Consider the following 24,313-nt stretch of genomic DNA (forward strand, 5'->3'; position numbering starts at 1 on the left):
CAAAGACACGCTATCTTTTTCATCAACTTTTACGACTCACCCTGTTTCACCCAAACTTCTCCGTGCCCACCTTCCGCAAGTGCAGAATCCGTACGCGTTGCAAAGAGACTAGAGAAGAGCGGAAGTTCGTATTGGTGACGGCATACTCTGTACCGATAATTACTTCCATGAAAGCTATTCTCGAAAGTTTTTTCCTCCAAAGTATCCACGATCCCGTTCGGCAAGTACCTACCGGGTAAGACTTGCATACTTTGCGCGCTTGCAACGGCACCGTTTCTAATAAAGCGAAGTGTATAGCCGAGGGAGTAGATTTTCAAACCGACATTCTAACGAACATTCGTTGCACGAGGAACATTCCGAGGAACGAGTCGTCGGCATACTTGGCAGATTGTCCGAGATTCTCTTGTATATCGTGGAATCTTGTTTGTTATAACCATTGTTATTTTTTGTTACCATATATAACACACTGCACTGGGATGTAAATAACTGTATCGAGAACCGGGAGCGGAGAGACGGAGGTCTTCGCGTCATGGCCCAGTCGTCGTCGACGTCGTCGTCGTCTAACGGCGCGGACGGCGTTAGTCGTTGAAATTTTAACGATTCTATACGTGGTGGGACAAGAGATAGCAGACGAGCCAATTCTAGAGAGCCGACATATGCGGTTGCGTCGATCTCATAAGCAATAAACGTGACAGAGTGTACAATTTCACGCAACACGAGTCGAACACCGAATCGCTTCTTCGTCGAGATTCGGTTTTAGGTTCAGGTTTACAAGACGTAAAAGACGAGAAATTAATACCACCTATGTACGTACGTACGTACCTACGACTCGCTTATACTACGGTAGTAACACACCAGGGTTTGTTCGCATCGACTAATCCTCACAACCGTCAAAATTTAACGGCTCATTCCTTGCCAACCGTGACACGCATAACTTGAGAGAAGATTACCGCCGGCTTTAATTACAGAGATTCTATTTTTTCTTCAATTTTCAAACTTTATTGCAGGACGGCTGAATGTTCCGTGAGAGTCGGCATCTTTTCTTTTCCTTACTTTATTCCGTGAAATATGTTTCAAGTTTTGGTTTTGAACGAGATAAAAAAGCTTGACCAGAGGCAAGAGAGCACTCGTGACCAAGTTTACTCTTCAGCGAAGAGACCTTGCGCACGGAGAATAATTGCGGGACAATGATATTTTCTCGTTTATATCTGACTCCACGTCGGAATGAGTGACGTTTTCGTTTTTTTTTTTTTTTTTTTTTATTCTCAAGTTATATGTTTAATATAATTGAAAACTTTGATTATACTTTTATACAAGTTCTTACTTTGTACCGAGTATCTCATGCCCTGAAGCTGCATTGCCTTTCAATTTGTTAAACACACAAGTTAAGAGCGTTTCTTTTGAATTTATAAATTTATTTATCTAGATACAAATGAAAAACAAAGTTGGAAAATTATTAACGAAAAATTAGAACATCTACGTAGATGACGGTAAAATTTTTTACCAATTAACCGTAGGTTTCGTTTGTAATTTTTCGACAGTTGCAGTGCACGGGGAGATTTAAAACCGTTCTCTCTATAATTAATCGATAATTAATTGAACCCGACGCCGAACATCTGTCAGTCTGCGATGTAAAATTATCAAGGAAACTGAAATAGATTTCTACGAGTTGGTATACGTAAAAGAAGACAGAAAAAAAAGTGACGAAGAAAGAAACGACCTATTATATTGCCTTCACATTTGCAATCCACACGTGGAATGACAGGATAAAAAAAATAAATAAAATAAAAAAAAAACTCGAACTGTAATCCGGTGACTTTATTAAGAGCTGATGTTCCGAGTGAACAACGGAGTGGTATTATTACCATAGCGACGAACGTCAGGTATCGACTACTCTTGTGTTACACAGGGTATGAATTCCAAAATTTCCAATAGCCGCGCGACTAGATCCGGACGTTATGCGTATATAGGTATAGATCGCCGCTGGTCCCGTGAAACGCTGCAGCAACTAATCGAGAAAATGGTGGAGTGTGTATCGAATAGGCGCCTAATCTGGGACCATCAGAATCTCGACAAAGCCCATTCAGTCGTGCAGCGCCGGTTGGATCGATCTATAAGCGATCAGCCGTTTCGGGATTTCACGGTTTTCTGCCTTTTCGACTTTCCATACGGTTTCAACGAGCCAGACCGGCTTGACCAAAGGCTAACCAACTATCAGAGCCCCGCATTCGACACTGAAAAACGTCCCGCGTTCCCGCGTCAAATTCTCTAAAATGTCACGTGAACCAACAAAAAAAAAAAAAAAAAGGAGAAAATCGTTGGACGAACGGCAGACAACGGCAGCTCTTTTAGCGACGTTCTCTTCCGTTTGTGGGAGAATATATTATCGTATCCGTGTTTTGAATATCAGTTTTCAGTTGGTTCGCGAGCTTCCCGAGGGAGCGGCTCGTAAAGTTTCAGCCCCGTTAACCAAGACGTGCCGATGTCAAACGGCGTGACGTTAAACCGCGAACAAAGATGTGACTTTGGCTCCCAAGTTATGGACTACCGTTGTAAATTTGACATTCGGAGACGGGTATATATATATATATCGTATAATATATAGGTATGTACACCAGCGAACGCAGTCCGTGTCGTCGGAGAAATTCTAGAACGGCGTTGCACCTCCTCCTCCTCCTTCTCCTCTTCCGATTGTTGGAAATGCAGAGTTGGTATAGGCTAAGTACGGAACAAGAGGGACACACAACTGCAGGCAGGCAGCCACCATCGTTTCAACCCCGAGAATCGATTCGGCCGAGATTTCCACATTGGAAACGGTCTCAGGCTCTTCTCTCCCTCCTGCGCCGGGTCCGGATATCGGTCGCCGCGTCTGTCGGCTATTAATCCGGAGGATGCCACGATAGAAAAGAGGGGAAAATAATATTGATGCGGAAAGAAAAAAGAACAAACTCTCTCTCTCTCTCTCTCTCGCTTTTGTTTCCCGTAAAAACTAGGCCGACTGTGAGTGACCCGTGCGGGTTTTGAAAATAAAGATTATCACTGTAACGAGTTTCCTGTCTCTAGCGAAAAAAAAAAGAGAGGATCGCCTAACGCGGCTATCTACCGGTTCTTGATGCCAATTGCGTAATTTTACTACCCCGGTGTATCGTTTCCGATCGAAATTCTCGTTATTTGAAATTAGACCGATGCTATTTTACCCGGTACATAGAAGCCGAATCCTCCAACGACTGTCCGACTCCGGTTGTGTAACGGAGAGTTGAAAAAAAAAGAAAAGAAAAAAAAATAAAATAAAATATAAAAAATGTCAAACGAGCTGCAGTATGTATACCCACTTTAAATTCGAGAACGTTGTATGTATACGTGCAATAAACATCTGGGCATCTAATGCCGACACGGAATGTGGAATCCAGTGACAAAGCTTTCAGTTACCGCGCTTTGAAACTGCGCTGATATTTTACCAAAAGTTTATACGAGACGTCATTCCGACTGCCGAGTCGTCGGCGTTGTTATCGCTAGAACGGTGCAGTGCGAATACCTAAACTGACGAGCTGTAAGAGGGAATAAAGAAAAATAAATAAAATAAAATAAAGACGCGGATAATGGAAACGGCAATTCGGAGCAACGTCCGGGATTTCGATTGAACTCCGCATAATCGTTTCGGGATGATTACCGCACAACGTATTAGATATGTGTTCCGACCTAATGCACTGGGGGCCGCGTTGCATTAGGTGGCTGCAGTCCCGTTCCACCGTTACCCGATGTTTTGGAGAGAGCGATTTGACGGTTAATACAGCGTGAAATATTTACGCATGGCCGAGATAATGGGCGCCAACAAACGTCCAAACTGCACCTAGCGCCGGTGAAACGCGCGATGCACTATGCATAGAGATCAAACGAGCGATTAATTCTTATTGCAGGCGAGTTCCGCGCGGACTAGTGGTCAAAGGTTTCGAGCCCACTAGTTATTTCGTCAGGACCCTTGAACCTACGTCATGAAATCCCGGCCACATTCGCCCCTCGACACGTAGGTACGTCTACTGTTGCAGAACTGCACAACACTGAATTAACCACGGTTGACGATTCGGTTCTTTGATTGGAAGGCAGGGACCGAGGAGCGAACGGTAAAAAAAAGAAAGTCTCTCAGCTTTTTAACGCTGTGTGGGGGGGGGGGGGGGGGGGGGGGGGGCCCAAGTAAAGCTGGAGTCGGTTCAAGCGTCAATGTTGGTGCTCGTTCCCGATCAGCACTACACGTAGGTACTACCTTACCGTAATACCGGAGGTGGGTGGTAATATTTTATTCTCAGCCACGTGTATACGGTAAACTCGACGACGAAGGGGAAAAATATATGCCTATCTGTCGTTGACGCGAAGTTGTCAAGAAAAGTTTGCAAATTTAAGGTCGAAGTAAAAACTTGTGCAGGTAATGTATACGTATACGTATACATATTACACACACACACATATATATACTAGTATATATATACATATATAATGGAGTAACGCACCGTGCGTCGCGAATTTCGCGGGGTAAAAGTATACGGAGACGGGGCGCCGTTCAACGTTAGAGGGGACGAAAACGAAAGTTTGGGGGTGATCGAGGCCTCGGCACATAAATTTATCGACGACGAGACAGCGCCCTCCGTGACATTTTCACTTTTGACACCCGTCGTAACGGTTAGGTAGGTAGGTATGTATGTACTTACACCCTCGTCGGGTCGCACCTTTTGGGATTTCTAGGCGACGGTCCATTCACTCGTCAGAATCGGAGCGAAGGGAGTTACGGAACGACGACGCGGCACCTGGCAGATCTCTCATGGATACAAAGACAACCGTCCGCGAGGCGAGGGTGGTGATATATGTACCGGGAACTCGGCGTAGACGCGAGCGTCAAAAAAGTCATACGTATCGGGGTTGCAGCAGGCTTCGCTCCCTCGCTCCTTTTCCTTCCTTCCCTTCCAGGTTGATCTATGACTCTCCTCGCTCAGGATCTTCACCTCCGTCGCCCGACACACTTGTCAGGCCAAGGCTGTCGTTTTATGTACCTATGTACCTACATACCCACTATACCCACCGTGTGAAATGAACAACACTTCAGCTTCCGGTCTCGCGCGAAAAGTTGATGAACAAAGAAACGAACAAAGGGACAGAGGCCGAGAGCTTTCTTCCATTGTTTTGTTTGTTTTCTTTCCTCTTCCTTCTTTCTACTTCATTTTCTCACATTCTCTCTTATTTTATTTTTTTTTGTTTGTTTGTTCGTTGTTTCTTTTTCTTTTTATTTTATTTTTTTTTTTCTCTTTTTGTCGTTTTGTTTGTGACGTTTTAAATATTTTTTCAATCAGAAAAGGGACTCACCTTCTTAGCGTCATTGTTGTTGTCCGCGGCGTGATGCGGTTGAGGGCTCATTGCCGCACCATTACTGACGGCTCCGCTTTGTGACAAAAGTTCGTCGCTTCCTCTCTGAGAACACACAAAGAAAAAACGATACGTTTTAGTCTCGACGTTTCATTCGGGATCACCGTGTTCAATCATACACGATGAGACGGCACTCCGCGGTATTTGGCAGTGTTCAAAAAGCTCCATTACATTTATCACCTTTTTCACCGGCGCCACACCAAAGAGCCGGAGAAATTAAAACCGTTATCGAACAGTTACAAAGGTGCTTTCTACACAACCTTTAATTTCGTTATCTTTCTGTAGATTTCATCAAGCTTGCGCCCAAACTGCATTGGCAAATATTTGTACGCCATTGAAGAAACGTTCAACAACGTACCCGTAGATTTTTCAAATACCGGGAATCTTGAACGAGTGTAGCGCGAAGTTATTCAGCGTTTCATCCGGTAGCGCGTAGAGGAACGAGAGACCGCTGTTGCAGCAAACTCTGTACTTTTATCTACCGTATTGCAGCGGATGCATCAGGTTTACCAGGAGTATTGAAAAATTGCAATATTTGTTGAAGGAAGACGAATGAAAAGTCTGGAAATCGCTTCGTCGAAGAGTATTGAAAAATATTACGATCAAATTGCTATCAATAAAATTGAACTTCGTATATCCGTACGGATCGTGGGCAACGGTTAAATATACCAATCTAACGTCGCAAGTCCCAGCGCAACAAATAGTTCGTAATCCAGAATAGCGAAACGTAGCCCATGTCGCCGGAACAAGTATGTATATTATAATTACGGCGGCAGAGTGAGGTCAACTTTGGTTAATATTGCGCGGTGGATATTCTCACGAAACTATTTCCAGTAGGACTGGGTATCCCTTCGTTGGGTGTGCGTTGTACCCACCTCCGAAAGGTATGATCCTTGAATTTCATAGGCACGCGACCCAACTAATAATCGATACGTAATTAAGTTTGGCGTTAATTAAACGCGGAGCCTGGGTGGCTTAATCCCAAAGTTACCGGTGTCCCGCATTGAGGGAAAGGAGGGTGATGATGTTTCGTTAAGTAACAACGCTGGGTGTACACAGATTTTCCGTCTGTTGGCTATGCAAAATCGGCAAGAGATAGGAGGAGGGGAAAGAGACAGAGAATACGAACCACTCTCGGTCTGTGTGGAAAGAAAAATCCTTTGCCTTCTCGGACCTTCTTTCATCATGTTTCAATGATAATGTCTCAGTCCGTTTCTCGCTCGCGACGCATTCACGACATTCCCTTTATACGGTGTTCTCTCGTCTTATACCTGCTGTGCAGAGTTCTTCAAGACATATACGAGGAAATTGTAGCGGGTTTTTTCTCACGTAACACCACCGCAAATGTTCGAAAGAGAACCAGTCCGAGGAGAAATGTCCTCATAGGATACCTCTACTCGGTACTTTATACTTTTTAACATGTCATCCCCACGTCGACTCGACATCGGCAGCCACCCATCGACTCACCGTATACTGCAGTTTGTGTTCGCACGGGTAGTTTCACTAGCATTAAAAAAAAAACGCGTATATACACAACAGATACGACGCTAAGCGTATTTCATAGTGAATAAACATCCCTTGGCACCGCTTTTCGCGCTTCTCGCAAAGTTCGCCTTTGCCCCTTTGCACCAGCCGAGTTTTCTTATTCGTTATGAGATGTTTGTTGTGTGCTGAAGAAAGCTTAGAGACGCCGAAGATAGCACGCTTCGCTATAATGTTACACCGAAGGTATGTAAGGTGTGTAGTCGCCGTAGTCGAGTGTGGTGAAAAGATCAAACAACAACACTGCAGGGATATACATCCATAAACTCGCGTGTCTTTGTTCGTCTAGGCCTAAAACAACGTTGCGTGACTGGCTTCGTTGTTGGTTGTTAGAAGCCATCGGGAGAAAAGGCTGCGCAGCAAGGGAATTAGTCAGGTGTAAGGTACGGCGGATGGTAAGTATACGTATACAGGGAACGGGGCACAATTATCTATTTGTTCTCTAGGTCGAGGATTTCACCCTCTCCGCAAATGGCTATACAATCGCCGCGTAAGCACAGCGTTACTACTGCTTTTACAGGCATCCTCAAAAAACACGAGAGATCCACCAGCCACCGGCGTTAAAGGATCGAGCGAACGCGACTTTACCTTCGCTACAGTTTTCCTCAAACGAAACCGCGTCCTAAAATCAGCTTATCGGCTCGGTTGGGATCAGCTTGGCGCAAGTTGTAAGCGACGGGATTTATTGTTGAAACGCGAGTGGCACAATATAGAAACACGTGGTATTTCTCTGATACATCAAACTGCAAACCGTTGCATTCAGGCATTTTTACGTGTTGATAATCCGTTTTCTACGGGTACGGTATACAGTTTACCCTTCAAGACGGACAGATTTCATACCACTTACCGAACAAACGGGGTGGACACAAGTACAAAAAGTAGCAGCAGAAGAAGAAGAAGAAGAAGAAGAAGAAGAAGAAACAGAATAAAAATAGGAGAAAAACGGAGTCGTAAGGATCCTCCTCCACTGTGCGATGCGGTCTTCGAGGGCTTATCCCTGAAGCTGAGAGACCTAAGAGTGAGGTTGGTTCTTAGAAATTCGACTGAGCTCGAGCTGGAGAATAGCGAGGAGGATAGAATAAGGCCTGCGGGGAGGATGAAAGTTGGGGGATGAAGGGGAGAACCGTGACTCGAACGACTGCTACTCGTACCCGTAATCCATACGTCCAGGAGAAATAAATAATACACGATTCTCGTCGAGAGGGACCGGAGAAGATGGGGGGGGGGGGGGGGGGGGGGCGGAGAGATAGAAAGAGAGGGAGAGATAAAGGGAGCCAGAGGGCACGTAGAATTTACTTCTCAAGGAGAAAAATACACCGTTGCGCGATGAGCCCTTTCTGCCCCCCTCACCCCTCGTAGTCTACGGCGCTTTAAGCGCTGCGTTCTTTTTAATGGACCATAGTCTTCGCGTACAGGGAACTTGGGACGAAAGTGGCACTCTGCTCGGCCCTGGAGGCAGCAGGGAGGCAGGCTAGCTGGTGGCCGGGTCCGGGATACGAGCATGGGGAACCGCCACTCTCGACGGCGAACGGTCGGGAAATATCGCTCATAACCCAGGCATCATATGTATATTGTACGTACCTAAGCATAACCCGATAAGGGTTCTCACAAGCAAAGTACCCGAGGTGTACCTCAACGATTTTCTTCGTTGCGTGACACGGTGTAACGCATCGATATACATTCGACACGCATTTTTTGACGCGTTGATTCGGCCGTTCGAGGGATAAAACCGTACCCTACGTTACCTTAAAACGAAATAGGGGATGCAACTCTTGACGATGAAAACGCTGCGTCATATTTTCGGTTAGTTGAACAGTGAATTATGTGCGATTAGTTTTGTCGAGAAACTGAGAGATTCTAAAATATCGATTCTTGGTGTAATCTTAAGGGGTGATTTTTACCCTTTGAAAGACTGAATTGGCGCGTAAAAAAATACGTATCCAATGTTTTCTGATATACTGTAAAATATATCACAAAACGAAGAAAATCGGTGTGGTACTCCTCGGGTGTGTTCCTTGTTAGATACGAGACGATACTCTTCATAATTTTTCCTCCGCACCAGCAAATCGGTGATATGTTTTTCTTTGCCCGCATCATGCTTTTTGTCAATTATTTGTTTTCCACAAGCTGCACAAAGTCCAGACTAAATTTTTGTCGCGCTGCAACGACGAAGATGAAGAGCAGGGATATAGAGAGGAAGTTTAAACATCGCCGTTGGATTTTCGCATCTATGAGATACAAAATTTATTCACACGTTGCAGAAGCGAGCGGTGGCGTAATCACGCGGACGATTTTCCCGACTGAGGATCGGGAGGCGCGACGCCAAACTCCATAACCGCGAAAGCGCTTTGAGTTCGGTGTATAACGTTATACGTTACGTGGGTGGGTGTGACATTGTCAACGGCATTGTCCTGGACGTTTTCCTGCTGCAGAAATGGCTAAAGCTTTTCACCCCCTATCCCGACATTCAACGTCGCGTAGTCCGAGCTTTGGAAGCCGTTCCATCCGCATCTACCAGCCGCTATACCACTAGTTAGGAAATTTCTAACTAGCTGGATTCACGCTCTGTTTCCCCTTTTCTCCCGCTGCTCGTCTCTTCTCCACTTATCCTTCCTACCGCATCATCATAATCATCCGGCTCAAGAATTTGCAATGCCTTACGTGAACTCTGAATCATCTGTACGCGGGCGAGATTGAAATTTGGGTAACAAAGACTGTACACCGCATTCGTTGGTACAGGGTGCGTAATATGACCTCGGATTGCCACCTTTGACTACACGGAAGAATGATTATACTGAAATGATATTAGCTGTAAGACGGTCTCGCGAGCATGCGATGGGAAGCAGAAGCAGAGGGAGAAAGAGGACCGGATAAGGTGGGGGACAAACGGTTATCGCCTCCTAAGATGGATGGGCTTTGGTAGAATATAAGGCGTTAGTCGGGTGTTTGAAGGTAGGTAGCATTGGCCCAAGGATACTCCGCAGCACCGAGACGCTCATCGGTGGTGTTTCTCCTCGGAGATCATTCTGTTTTATGGATAGGATTATACCTCGCTCTCGCCGTTGCCCCGTCTCGGCAAAGAAGGATCGAGGGGGGCAACGGCGGATCTCGGGGTTTCGAGATTTTATGGAAATAATACGAAAGACACTCCAAGTTAGACGATTAAACGTTTTAGATTGTGCGAAGCAGCCCAACGCTATTCGCTATCCAAACACCGGGCGCAATTGCGTGACGTTGCGAACCCGAGACTGCGAACCCCTCGCCGCGTTCTCTTTTTACTAAAGAGAGTTAGTTGGCGAGAAGAGACAGAGAGAGAGACGGAGAGACGGAACAAGAGCAGCGAATTTATAGTAAACTGAAGCAAGGATTCGCGGAGTTACGGGGGTTAGGTTTGCAGCGTCAGAGCGAAGGACAGGCAGAGTCCTGGGTGTATACCGAACGAAATGACAAAGGTCCGACTTGGGTGGTACTTTTTAATTAATGTGCAGAGCTTTAATTACTCTCATTAACGCACGGCTACATGGACCTGCAGCGGCGCGTACGCAGGTATTGAGTGTAATTATAATAACCATTAATGTAATAGCGGCGGGCGTGTAATGGAATACGTGGCGTAACGAAGCGGGTACGATAGTTACGGGATCTGCCTATTATCTCTGTATGTCGAAAATCCTCTTCCACCAACCATCTTTGCGTCGTGTTTGAGTATCTCGAATTATTACGATATTCGGAGACGAGACGCGATGCCTCATTATATTCCAATGATCATAGACGCGATCACGACCTGGCGAGGAACTTGAGCCTGTCCGCTAACGAAGTGGGGCTTTGACTACTGTGCAACGGGTATCTACAGGTTACAAAAGTACTTACACCTGATAGCTTGCGGGTCAGACTAAATCCTCGGGAAAAAAAGACATCGAGACCAAGGGGACAAAGTAAATCCGCAATCGTCGGAATCCTCGATCTACGTTTTGATCGCTAGCGCCGACGTCGCGTTATTAATTCCCCAGGGTTGACTCGAATAGCTAAACGCCACCGTCAGGGGTTGCAAACTTCCTTTACATTGTAGCGCGGCTTAGTGAAGGGTGAAGAGGAAACTGCGGTTGCTGGAGCGTATTTTTCTCCTTCTTCCAATGTGTGACTATATCCTGATCTGTGATGTGCCAAATGTGTTCATATCTCGACTAGACTACTGGTACTTCGATGAATACATGTAAATATGTATATATATATATATATATATATATGTTTATGTATGAGATGAAACGACACTGCGAATCGTACAGGGTCTTACAACTATATGCAGATCGTAAATCCTCGGCTTATTACATCAGCAACAATTTCATCCATGTGATAAAAAGGTGGAGAAGACGAAGAAGGCGAAGGAGGAGATTTCCACCGGTGTGTGAATTGGCAAAATTATCCGAAGTCAGATATAGAGTAAAGCCGGGATTCGTATATTTAGTACCGTTGGAATAGTGTGCTAGGATACTCGTTTAAGAAGCTACCATGCAGAGGCGGTTGGGAATAGGATGAAAACGGGGTGGCTGAGAGGGTGCGAGTGGGACTTAGGGTGCCGTGCGGATGAAGTGAAGCCGGAAGAATCTTTGGTGGAGAAAATTGCCCGGAGTAATTTGGAGAATTACTCTCCGCCATTTGGAGGGCGGGTGAATCGGCGACAAGGGGAAGGGTAGGGGAGGAGGGGAGGGGCAGGTGGCGCTAAGCCACCTTAGAAAAGGTGGATCGTGGAAGGTTGCGGTTCGCAGACGCGTCTCTTCCCCACCCCAACCAGGAGAGAGGAAACGCTCGGTAATAGCGTGCAGGCCACAGAGTGCCGTGTGCCGCCGCTTTTCCTCCTCCCGCTCTTTTACTCTTCGTTCTGCTCAGCAAAGCTTCTGGGGTACTTCGAGCGAACATCGACTATAGGCATACGTGTATGTACCGCGTATACCGGGAGACAGTAAATCGCGCGTAGCTTTATACTCCCAGTGCATACAAGAAGGTTTAACAGTCCTGCACAAGGAAGAGGAGGACACGGCGCGTATCCCGCTGGAGAATATGGTATCGATAGATAGATAGATAGATAGATAGATAGATGGATAGAGAGAGAGAGAGAGAGAGTGAGCTTTTGATGCATGCACCTTGTCTCGGCGGACGAGAAACTGCAACGCGTAGCGCAAGGCAACAACTGCGTATCAACGCATCGCTGCTGCTAGCCTGCCAATGATGGGAGGCTGGGGGCATGCGGTATTTGGTGCTCGGAAGGAGCAAATTATTCAACCGCAAGACAACCCCCGCGGCGGGTTGGGGTGGCAGTTTGAGAAGAAGGGGAATTAGCCAGTCAACGGGGCATGAAAGGCAGCGTTCGTCGAAACCATCTCTTATATATAATCGTTACCCGGTCGAGCGTTGAATCGTTTAAAGTCCAGACATACCCGGGGCTTTTCCCTAACGGGATTCGCGAATCTATATCATTTGCGTTCGAATCAGTCGAAAGAAGATATCGTTTGACCGATCCGGAAGACTGAATTGAACGGTGAGGTATATCCTACCCTATATAATCCGACGACGCGGACTTGCTCCACCCCGGCAACTGTTGCGGCAAGGGGGATAAAAGAGGGGGGTGGGGGAGAGGCACCGCTTCGTTCGGCGTAAAATCTCGCGAGATAAAAGAAATTTTCTTCTCGCGCATTATCGACGGTGATCAAAAAACATTCCCTTAAGTGGAAAATACTCGGGGCATGCAACAGCGAGCACCCTTCCCCCAGCCCCGCCACCCCCGATGGATACCCTAACTCTTAAAGGAAAAGGGGAGATGAGAGAGAATGAAAAAAGCTCGTCTCCAGTCTCATCTACTCGTCCGTGTGTATTCTTGTATGCGTATATTCGGAGCTGTTGGTATTGTTTTGAAATTCATGAAGTTGGTTGGCGTAGCTGCGTAAGAACAAAGTTGCCGGAGCCTGGGACTAACTCGATAAGGCTTCCACCGATTTGTTGGACCGTGTGAGGAGGAGCTGCGAATGAGGAACAGGAGATGACAGGGTCGGGAGAAAAGAATGAGGAAAGTGGTGCTTGGGATGGGGAAGAAAAAGAATTAAAAGAAAATCGAAACAGATCTGGGGAACGTTCCGACACGTATCTCCATTTATGAATCTTCAAGTAAGAACGAAGGTGCGGGTGTCACCTCGCACCCATTTCCTTCCCCCCGGACTCACTTCCAGTTCCACATTCACATTCACATTCACATTCACATCCACTTCGACTTCCTCTTAAAGCGTCGAAACGCAGCGCAATGAATTTGCCGTTCGATCGATATTAGGTATGCCCGACGGTTCGCTCTCGGTGAAAGGAAAAGGTTCTCCAGCCTCGTCGCATAACAGAGGAATTCGTTTTTCACGCTTCTCTGCCTGCCTGAGTATTTGAGTTTTCGAGTTGCGGCGAGCAAACAGAGAGAACTTGGTTATATCCAACTGGAAACATTTCGCGCTTCGCCCGACTAAGATACGCCGGGAAGAGCAAGAGGCAAGGGGCTGGTTAGGGAAGGGGGGAGAGGAGGGGAGGGGAACTCGAAGGGCAGAACGGGAGGGCAGGAAACTTACTTCTGAACGAATTGGTGGAATAATTTACACCCGAGCCGTAAACCGAGAGCACTGCATGTTACTTCGGGGCGAAACGGTAAGAAGTGCGTCCCTGAGGAGGCAGAAGTCCCATTCGGAATATCTTCCAGGACGACGCCAATTCGTTAAGCGGTTTCCGAAAACTCTTCCCTGGTTCCCTGCAGGGACTCGCAAGTCACCGTCGTGTCGAGCGATTACTGAAAACTCCTCTCTGCTTCGCGGTTATCGATCATCTGCGAGGGGTTGGATGAAACCACGTCCAAGTTATATATATGGATGCCTGAAATGCCAATTAGCGAGAGCAGTCTTTCCGTTTTAATTCTACTGTCTTACAAGCCTGTGTACTATGTATACATATATACATGTATATGTATATATATGCCACTGTTCCTCCTCCCTCCCTCTTTCCATTTTATTCAAATAACCCACCGCCGACAAATACTCTGATATTTATTACCTCGTCTCATCTATTTATCAGCTCGAAGAGATCGCGCGAAGATCCTGAACAAAAATGGGATTCGCAAGCCGGCGCCATACCGCATCGCATCCTTTTATTGACCATTCAACGTCCACCGGAACGTGCCGTTAAATTCAATTCCCTCGCTTCGCGATGTTTTAACACGGCGTCTTTTCTTCTGGGTTGAATACCTGAGTACGCCTATACATGAAAGTCGATGTCGACGGACACTGTGTAAGGTCCTGAAAAATCTTGACGTAACCTCGATAGGACAAACTGCAACAGCGTCGCCGAACCGAAATAATCATAAAGGAATAGAAAACCGGGATAATATTCCGCTAGTTGAGTGAAATAATCTCGTTCTCAACGCCGTCCTTTCGACTGGAAAAGACCATCAGTCTTGGAAACAAGGTGAGCTTCTGCTGCTGCTGCTGCTGCTGCTGCTGAAGTTGAGGGAAAAGCGGAAGGGACATTTTCAGCCTTTGCCCCACTCTGCGGAAGTCGGATCTCGAGGCCGGATGTTGACTAAGATTGGCACACCGCGAAGAAGAAGAAGAAGAACAGGAGGACGAGGAGGAGAAGAGCGCACATAACCATTCTGGCGCCTACACCTTTTGTCTCCCTCGCTCTTCTAGCTCGAGCCGTGCCTTTCTTTTTCTAATTTCCTCTCTGCTCCCGCAGTTCTGCGCGAGCCTTTTTCTTTCTCTTTTATTCTCCGGCGTTACCACTTTTCCCAACCTTTTCCCAGCCTTCCTCCTCCAGCTCCCCGGACAACTTCGCCACACTCCAACCTCTGCACCCTCGAGACCCCGCCTCGTTTCACTCGTTCGTCTTCAGTCAACCACCGCGCGCACTGGAATTGAATTGTTATTCTATTTTCGAAAGCAATTTGCAAGTGTTATCAAAAGTTTTCGCACTCCGGGTTCCCCTCTCGATTCTGTATTCTTGTTCTGTTTCCAGCTTCCATAAGACGAGACGGTTTCTGTTTACCTCACGCTGCAACGTTTTCCTTTCCGGCTGCCTACCGCGACGACGAAGTTGGCCGAAATTTCAGAAGTTGATATAGCGCGTAAAAGCCTACAGCCGAAGCCCATCAGGCGACGAATATCGGCCGATGAATAAATAGGTCGCTAAATCACACGCAAGCACAGCTTTCGTAAAAATTCTTAGACGACTGCGGTAGGTACGAACGTGTTTACTACCGGTGCGATTTGCAATCGACGTTTTTCCATTGAACGACTTTCCCCGTCTCGTTAAACAAATTATCGCGCGCAAGTAGTTGGAAAGACTATATAAGGCTACATAAAGGAACCTGGCTGAACTTTTCACTTCATCGCAATTGCAAAACAATCTACACATCGGTTTAATTGTTATCGGTGTTTAACTTTATTCATTCGCGTTGCACAGCTGCAGCTGATACTTTAGCAATCAGAGGAAGATTCGTTTCGTTTCGCGAAATCCTCCGCCTATATCTGCCAATAAAGTGATTTTAGTTTAGCCGTTAGTTAAATTGAAAGAGAACTTGCGAGCCGCCGCCTCCACGCCCGTTCTATCGTAGATTGGAAAAGAAAGGCTTGCATCCGGCACATCGACGATTTCCACCGCATCGTTATTACCGAAACAATAATCTCTCGTTTCCTGCTCCATTGACTTCTCGCATTGTTGTTATACACACGTATACAATAACAATTGTTATCTCCGGCCACAAGTGGTACGCGGCCATGAGGGCGAATCCAAGGGGAAAGGACTGAATGGGGCTGCGTGAGCAGCGCCACACGGCGTCCCGTAAATCGATTATATGCGTCGAATGGTGATTATCGACCATTGTTTGTTGACCCAAAGCTCACGCCACGGCACCGGTAATGTTTGAATAGATAAACGCGCGTACCTAATCGCATCGTCCTTGCCCCCTCGATGTCGTCTCGTAGGTTCGCGTCGTCTCGCGACACGCGATTCGCCCGGAATAATCCGACCCAAGCGAGCAGCTAAAGCACAGCTTGCGACGTATGCGGTACAACAAACGGCCACCGCGCCGCGCGATCCGTCACGCGACGAATTCGTCAAGATTTCGTTGCCCCGGTAGGGAGAAATCGATATCCCTAACCCTCGGCAAAATCCCCCCCCTTCACGCTGGTTTTTTACGAAATGCGTAAATTTGGGCAAAGAGGAATGCCTCCGCGTGTGCATGCCACAGTCACCTTCCGCTGGGAAATGTAACAATGTATACACACATGCCTCACGGTGTGTACACAGGCCTCAGGCCACGTAATATCACGGTCAAACAAGGGCCCGAACAACTCGTCCCGAAGGCCTTGGCCTTAAAGCTCCGGCGTTTCCCTGCAGACGAAGCCGGACACTTGTTCGCGGTGGGTTACGCGTCGGGTACATCGTTCAATTTTTAAGCTCGAACGCGTCTGATGCGTTATGAATTGAGACATTTCGTCGTGCCGTGCCGCCATGACGGTTAGGGACGTGGAATAACAAACAACGACGCGGATCCGCACACGCCTGACGCATTACGGTAATCGTTCTCTCGATTCTCCAGACATCCTATTTGTTTTCTCCTCAGGGTTACGGTGAAGATATAAAAACATGCGTTATACCCTGGCACGTTTTGTTCTTTTGCAAATCGAATGATTCCTCCCTAACGGTGGGATTGACAGCGATATCATCGATTAGTATCTTGATCCCGGAATTTATTTACGAATGAAAACGTGCGCGTTTCGTGGTGCGAGTTGAAATAATTATTATGTATCTTTTATTCGTTGTTAAAAGTTACGATCACGAATGTTACGGTTAACCGAATTACAGTGATTTTGCTACACGTATGTAGGACATATCTGAGCATGGGCGAGGTCGTAACTTTGTTGTTTTCAGTCCGTCGTATCGGCCTGAATCGTTATGGCTCAGTTATAAAAGTACATGCGAAAACGATGTATCTATGTTACTTTTTCTCTTTTTTTTTCATTTTGGCCGTCCTATAAAAAAATTATAAAATCGTTCCTCAAATTGTTCACATCTTTGGTTAGCTCAAATTTGCCGAAATTCATTTCTCAAGTTACAATAACATTCATTCGTCACAAATATCTACCTATACCGTGAGAAATTTTTAAAACCGGTTTTCGCTTCTCTTTCGCCTGGTTTGTTGAAACTGATCCTTGACCAAAAACATGCACTTCCGCACCTATACCCAAAGACTCGCCTGCGCTTCGATAAGGAATAACGTTTGTCGTTTAATGAGCGCTCAGCAGAGCTAAGCTAAGCTCAGCTTAGTTCCCGAGGTTAGCGGGATTAGTGGGGCTAATAGGACACGTTGCCTTCAACCCCCCACCCCCCACCCCCCACCCCGACGCCAACCCTTCCAGTGTCTCGGCATCTCAGCTGGGGAGTTATAACTATACATCCGTACGTGTTTCTGTCTATGTGTGTGTGCGCGAGTATATATATATATATATATATATATACATACGTGGTGGAAGCGAAAGCAGAGAAATTCCGTCGCGTCCTCCGTACGTATAACGCGGAGAATCCTAAGATAGGGCTTAGCGCACCGGGCTACAGGGTGGGGGGTGTGAGGGTCCCCTCCCTCCCCCTTTCAACCCCCCCGCGTATACCCGGGGGAAGCCAATACGGCGCGATATATCCAAGATTAGTTCGTAAACTTGGCGAAATAACAAACGGGGTGGAGGGAGGGCGGGAGGGAGGGAGGGTCGAGGAGTAGCGCGGTGCAAGGCGAACCCGGAAGAGGCGATAGATGAAGGATTGTTTTCAATTACTGAAGAATCCTCAAAGCGGGGGAAAAAAAAGCGAGATGTATCTGGACCGATGAAACCGCGAAGCGAAAATAACGAGGAGCTAGGAAAAAAAGGTCGTCTACCCCAGGTTCGAGTTATATTCGCCGAATAGTATTAACGGCACGGCACCACGCGGCTTGCCGGGGATGTTTTCCTGGAAAATGTAACATATACCCCCTGCCGCCTACAATAAGGCTTGATGCGGGGGTGAGAAGGTGCATTAAAGCCCCGCAAAGGGAATCTATTAACGCGACGAGTCTCCCACGCTCGCTCGTTTGCCGTTCGAATGACTCGCAGGCGTCGCGACGCCGCGCGTCGTTCTCTTTCCACGGTTTTCTCCTTGTGTCTACGACTCTGGAGGAGAAAAACGAGGAAGACGTGGAGGCGGAGGTGGAGGAGGTTAAAGAGACCCAACACGCGCCGTCGCTGATGCCAGGAGCTGAGTGAGTGCAGCGTTAAATATTAATAAAATTTTACTTGTTGTATATACATATTATACAAGGCACGAGTGCTTCCCCTGTGAAAATTCGATAACGTCACCGTAATTCTTGAACTCGTCTCACGCCTACGTAACTCGCTTCCTTCCCACCCACCCAAACCAGCTACCTCTCCGTATACTACATATAAATCTATTTTACGACCGAAGATTCAAGTGGTACTGCTTTCTTGCTGCTGCTGCTGATGCTTCGTGTTGTACACGGGTGCGAACAAGACGAAATAGTCTAAACGTCGCATCGATTATTGATAGACATTTTATTTCGAATTGTAACCGTCAAAGGATGATACTTTTTTTTTTAAATATACTTTTATCGAATAATACTTGGGAAATATCATGCTTGGAGGTTCATATTACGATTGATCAGATCAGAGATTAAAGGCTGATAAATCAATTCGTGTATGACATTGAAGAAAAACAAACACACGAGTCAATAACGATAATTACTTCGATTCGTTGAATATTTACACAGAAATAAACAGGTATGTTAAACATGACGATAACTTTATTTCCTCGAGATCCGAAATGAATATAATTATGTGTACACATGTGAAGTATAACTGCGTTAATTAAATTTTCAATCGGTAACCGGAGCTAGCTGTAAAACGTGCAAATTTTCGACGTAGCATAAATACCGCGGGCGTGAGTGAATATCCAGTGAAAATCGGCCGGTTATACGCGTGACAAATTTTACTTAACATCCCATTTAAGGGGCAGAGCTATTCGAGGGTGGTTCTGTGGGCAAATATTGGACGTAGGCAGGTGAAAGTACCGCACCGAGGGATCGGATGACACGAAATGGAACTCAATTAGGGTGTCAGAAGAAAGGGTTACGACACAGTCACGCTTTTATCATTTTCAATAAGGTCAAATTCCACGCTCAGGAATTTCCAAAGAAAATACAAGTTGACGGACGGTTTTATTTTTCTGTCAACTTTCACCTAAAATATGCGAAATTGCGAAATGAAGATTATAATTTTACAGGCAGTTGCGACGATCCAGTAACAATGTTGAGCGGGTTATACGCTTCTGGGATTTTGTTATTTCGCCAATTCGGCCATGCAAATATGTGTAACAGTCTAACTGCAAACGTATCGCGAGTGTGACGTCGATCGAATGGTGAAATAACATCTGATAACATCAATTACGATAATTTGCGATCGCGTGCCGGCCCGACCTATTCAATTTACGTGCAATTTCATTATACAAAACAGCGTCGCGCAATCCGGCATCGCGATTCAGGTCATGATTCACACTCGGAGTTATATCAGCGAATGAAATTTCACTAGATCTAATAAAGTATAGCATAAAGTTACAGTGAAAAAAATAACTTGACTCCGCCAAACGTTCGCAAATTATTTGACAATCGTTTTGAGTATAATCGTAAATAAGTTCACGGTTTGAATATTACGGTCGAAAAAATTGTCGACGATGTAATTGAAAAGGGGCAATAAATTTTTGGCAAAATCTCTTCACAGCAGACTCTACGCGACACGTCGTATATACAGACGGATGGATGGATGGATGGATGGATGGATGGACTGTCGGACGGTACGAAGGGACGACTGGATGGGGTTCGTTCAGATATAAATATGGAAATTGAGTAAATCAAGTTAGTTTGTAAAGTGCGGGTGAGCTTTCGAGGGCGCTTCTCTCTCGCGCCGGAGGTACAAAGTAGTATAGATATATAAGGCTAGGTACTTCTTACCGACCCTGCAGCGCAGAGGGCTTAATGTTACCCTCTTGCGTTGGAAGGATAGAAGGTGCCAGTAGCCATATCGCATCGCGTCCATCGTTCGTTTAACTTTTCTTTACGTGTTTTTATCACTTTAGTATTGTATTATTTTTAACCAAATGGTTATAAAGTCCCGGAGGACAATCGATAGCTTTGCTATCTCCCCGAACCCAGCACATAGTTATTGGTTAAGTAGAGATTCTCTCTCCGTTTCGCCTCCGGCGCTCCTCCTTTGCTGCTCCTGAACAGCGCACTTCCAACAGTTCACCCGTTCTTACCCGAATATCCCCTTTAGGCCAGCGTCCAACCCTGCGAGTAAAACTAAGGGGTCTTTGCACATTTACCTATGAGAACGACGAAGAGGCCCGATAAATTTACCAAAGCTGTACGCATAACGGCTTGCTGCAGTCTCGTTCGTGAACCGACCTTTTCCACCCTCCTCCCTGGGTGAATATCAGAAATGCGGATACGATACGATTATGCAAATAGAAATTTCCCTTCCTCGTCAGAGTCACCCGTTGCTTTCAACGTTCCCGAGTCAATTGAGAAAATATAAAATTCAATAAACATGATTTGTATTTTCTCCTCTTATACAATTCTTACCTCGATAAAAAAAGAGAAAAAAAAAATAAATAAGAAAAAAAAAAATCCATTCAGTTTACAACGACGAGATTATTGATCAAGAACGAGACTGGTCTTCGAAACTCGACACGTGATTGGAAAAATGATATACTTATTCGTTGCGAAAATGTCAGGGGAAATCAGATGAGTAAAAAAGACGTGTACGAGACTTTCAGCGGCGGTGATATAAAGATGTAAAAACGGCAGGACGAAAGGGATGACAAGGTGTACGATACAGGTACATATTTTATATACGTAAAAGGTACATACCTACGTACCAAACGCAGAGATATGGTCGTGGGTAATATAATATACGGAGACAAGTGAAAAGGCTGATAACAAAAGGTTCCTAAGAGATTTCCTCGGGTGCCAAATCGTGTCATATCATATCGCGTGGTAGCAGACGCGGGCATTTTCTACCCCCGCGACATGTATATTGTACACTTATGTATGACATGTGTGTACATATGTATGTGTATTTATTTTCCATAGACCCGTGTGTACGTGTGTACATAAATACCGTAAGGATGATACATTTCCCAGTTCCTCGCGGGAAATATTAACTCGAATTTATACCCCGTGAAGAATGCAGCAAGGGCGTTGGCTATAAAAGGATGTGTGAGAATGTGCATGGGCGCGGTGTATACATATATATACGAAAGAGGGGGAAAAGAGTTGGAAACCGTAGCGCAGTCGGTGTATATTCCAAATTCTCCTTTTCACCCCTCTCTGTTAGATTTCGATTTTCATTCCACGTGGGTTTGACTCGCTCCGCAAGTCAGTTAGGCGTCGCGCAGCAGTTGAATTTAACCCATATAAATAAGTAAATGAATAAATAAATAAATTAATATAAATAAACCAGAGGGTGTGCCAGGGCTCCGAGGAGGTTCGTATTATACACCTACCTACGTAACATGAAAGTTTCGGCTCGATGAAAAAACGGCGCAAGGACCGAATAAAGAAATTTAGGACATTTCTTTTCCTTTTTTTCTTTTGAGAGAGAGATCTTGCAACGGTTGAAAGTGTTACGAGTGCATGTCGGGTACACTGTTTCAACGTTACAGAATAACCCGGTGCGCCACCCCGGGATCCTTAAACGACGATTCAATTGTTGTTCGTTTACAGGCAGAGCTGGATTCGCGTGTCCCACGACGCACAGGGCGCGAAAAAAAGCTTTTCAGCATAAAGCTTTTCACCGAGATCTGCACGCCGGGCTGAAAGGAACCGATTAAGCAACTATAGTACCAGCTTCAATCTACCGCTGCGGCCTCCGCGTGTATTCAGTGAATTTTTCTTCGGTTTCGAATAGGTTCGTCCAAAGTTTTTGCGAACACGCGTTATTGAAAATTCCAAGAAATTGCGGTCTTCCACGTCTTGTTTACTCCTTTGTGCCGTACATTTTCGCACATGTATATCTACACGGTACAAGCGAGTATAAGCTTTATGAAAAATCACCCGGTGCACAAAGACTTGTCTCGCATTGCGTCTTCGGCGGCGTATTTCTTGATGCGAAGATGGGCTGAAACGAAGCTAGCTAGATAGAAGGCGTGTAAAAAAGAGCACCGACGAAACGAGTGTGAGAAAGAAAGAGAAAGAGGGAAAATAACAATTTTCCAATCTACCGACCTGTCAGTCGGACAGGTTTATTACCACGTGCAAAGAGATGAGAGAGGAGAAAAGAGATGAGGAGAAGATGAGCGGGGGAGGATACAGCGAGAATTCACCCTGGGACAAATGTTTCGTGTCTCGCTGTGCCGGCGTGGCGATATACATATTTTACTTCATTTTTTATCCCCCACTTTGATTATAACTTTTTTTTTTTTCTCGGCATTTCCAGTATTCAAGTTTATATGAAATGCGGCGTAATTGCGTGCTGAAGATAACCGCAAAACCAATAAATTATTTCGATCTTCCCTCGTTCACAGTTGCCGCGAGTACGGGAAGCTAATCAAAAAAAAAAAAAAAATAAATAAAATAAGAATAAAGAATAGGGACGATATGAAAATGTAGAAATATCGAAAAACCATCGGTCGTAAAATAACTGCAGGCAGCAGCAACGAAGCGTTCGGTGAACTTCGAGAAATTCCCGGGTTTCAGCCACGTATAATTGTAAGTAACAAGGCATAATTGCGATTTGGTCAATTAGAGTCCCTTGCGTAAGCTATTGTCGGTTCGAGTTGAACCGCAAGTACATACTATAATTTTTACCGATACTTTTTTTCTCCTATCCTTCTGTTTGATACGTATTTAATCCTGCAAGTTTAGTCTCGGGACTGCCCGAAAATGCGCATCCAGGGGTTAGCTTAATGATTTTACTCAGGCAAAATGCGGGGTGACTTTGAATGCGAAGTGACCCTCTAAACGGTCCATGTTATAGCAACACTGGCTGATATGCCAAAGCAAAAACTGGTACAATTATAATGCGATTAAATGTAGATATATATATATACAGTATACTAGTGTCTATATACTATAAAGGAATAAGTTGTCGCGTGCAAGAAACAACAACGACAACTCGCCAAGTTTTCAGCGTGACTGTTGAACTTTTGAACCTCGAAGGGATAAGATCATCGGTGCAGGTAGAAATAGTAAAAGAATAAACTCTTTAATCTCGAGAGAGAGTTTGACGAAAGAATAATTACAGCACAGTTGCGACAGAGAGTAACGCGACTTTTCTGATTATACCACGCATGGATAACTCGTGAATAACCAGGTGAACGGAAAATAAGTGAATAAAACGAATGAATGAAAAGTTTCTTGATCACCGTCGCACGGTGATATAATCATCCAGCAACCGAAATATAGCGGCGAATATACGCGTCTATGCACAATGCTAGTGCAGCGCGCGTTGATTATATGATTTTAATTAGGCGCACACATGGGGAGTCGGTAATATAAAGGCTTTAAATTATGAGTGGCTAGATAATAAACAAACGGCCACGGTAAATACGGTTGAATTAACGCGCGGCACTAGCAGCTCGACGTCTGAAACATTTGCCGCCCCGCCACCTCACCGCCATTAGTTATAACACTAATTTAACTAAACTACACACCACGCCGAGCTTATTGAAGTTTATCGAAGGCAGCCCCGCTTCCTCTCCTCTCCTCTCCTCTTCCTCCTCCTCCTTCTGCTCCTCTCTTGATGCAGTTACGTCGGCCTCGTTCCACCCGGTTCCGCGATGGGACCACAAGAGTTGACAAAGTTGAAGGAAAAATTTTGGTTCCGATAGAATAAGTAACGAATGATAAACTCCGAACGCCCGATAAACAATTCTTCTGCGATTCTTTTACCTTGGTCTTATTTCATTCGCCGTAGTGCGCAAACAATAAATATACATCAGACGAAGAATGTCTGAGGATACATTCACCCGGCCCCTCTTGACTTCTCACTTATTTACCTTTCTTGCTAATTAGTTTTTGTGCCCAGGTCAAGTATTGAGTTTCACATCAACGTCACAGTTCTCCTTCGTTTCCTCTTCCCCAAGGGTTTCTCGGTATCAATTATCAGTAAACTACGTTCCTCGTCTGTCTTCTCCGCTCCCACATCGTCGATCAGCGCCAATTATCTATCCCTCCAAGATTTACTACACGTACTTTACCAACGTAAAAACGTTCGCAAGTTTAATTCGATATACCCGTACT

General features: G+C 45.5%; 1 protein-coding gene across 10 annotated transcripts in view; it reads right to left on the reverse strand.

Moving 5' to 3' along the window:
• heph (polypyrimidine tract-binding protein 1 heph) overlaps window positions 1-24,313 on the reverse strand; it is a 358,510-nt gene that overhangs the window by 83,286 nt on the left and 250,911 nt on the right. For all 10 annotated transcript variants that reach the window (XM_069135784.1, XM_069135783.1, XM_046623389.2 and 7 more), the window contains one exon: window positions 5,353-5,457. In XM_069135784.1, coding sequence (XP_068991885.1) covers window positions 5,353-5,403 — 51 coding nt within the window. In that variant the 5' untranslated portion in view covers window positions 5,404-5,457. The remainder of the gene's footprint in view (window positions 1-5,352; window positions 5,458-24,313) is intronic.

The sequence above is a fragment of the Neodiprion pinetum genome, chromosome 4, assembly GCF_021155775.2.
Source record: "Neodiprion pinetum isolate iyNeoPine1 chromosome 4, iyNeoPine1.2, whole genome shotgun sequence".
Classification (NCBI taxonomy): Eukaryota; Metazoa; Arthropoda; class Insecta; order Hymenoptera; family Diprionidae; genus Neodiprion; species Neodiprion pinetum.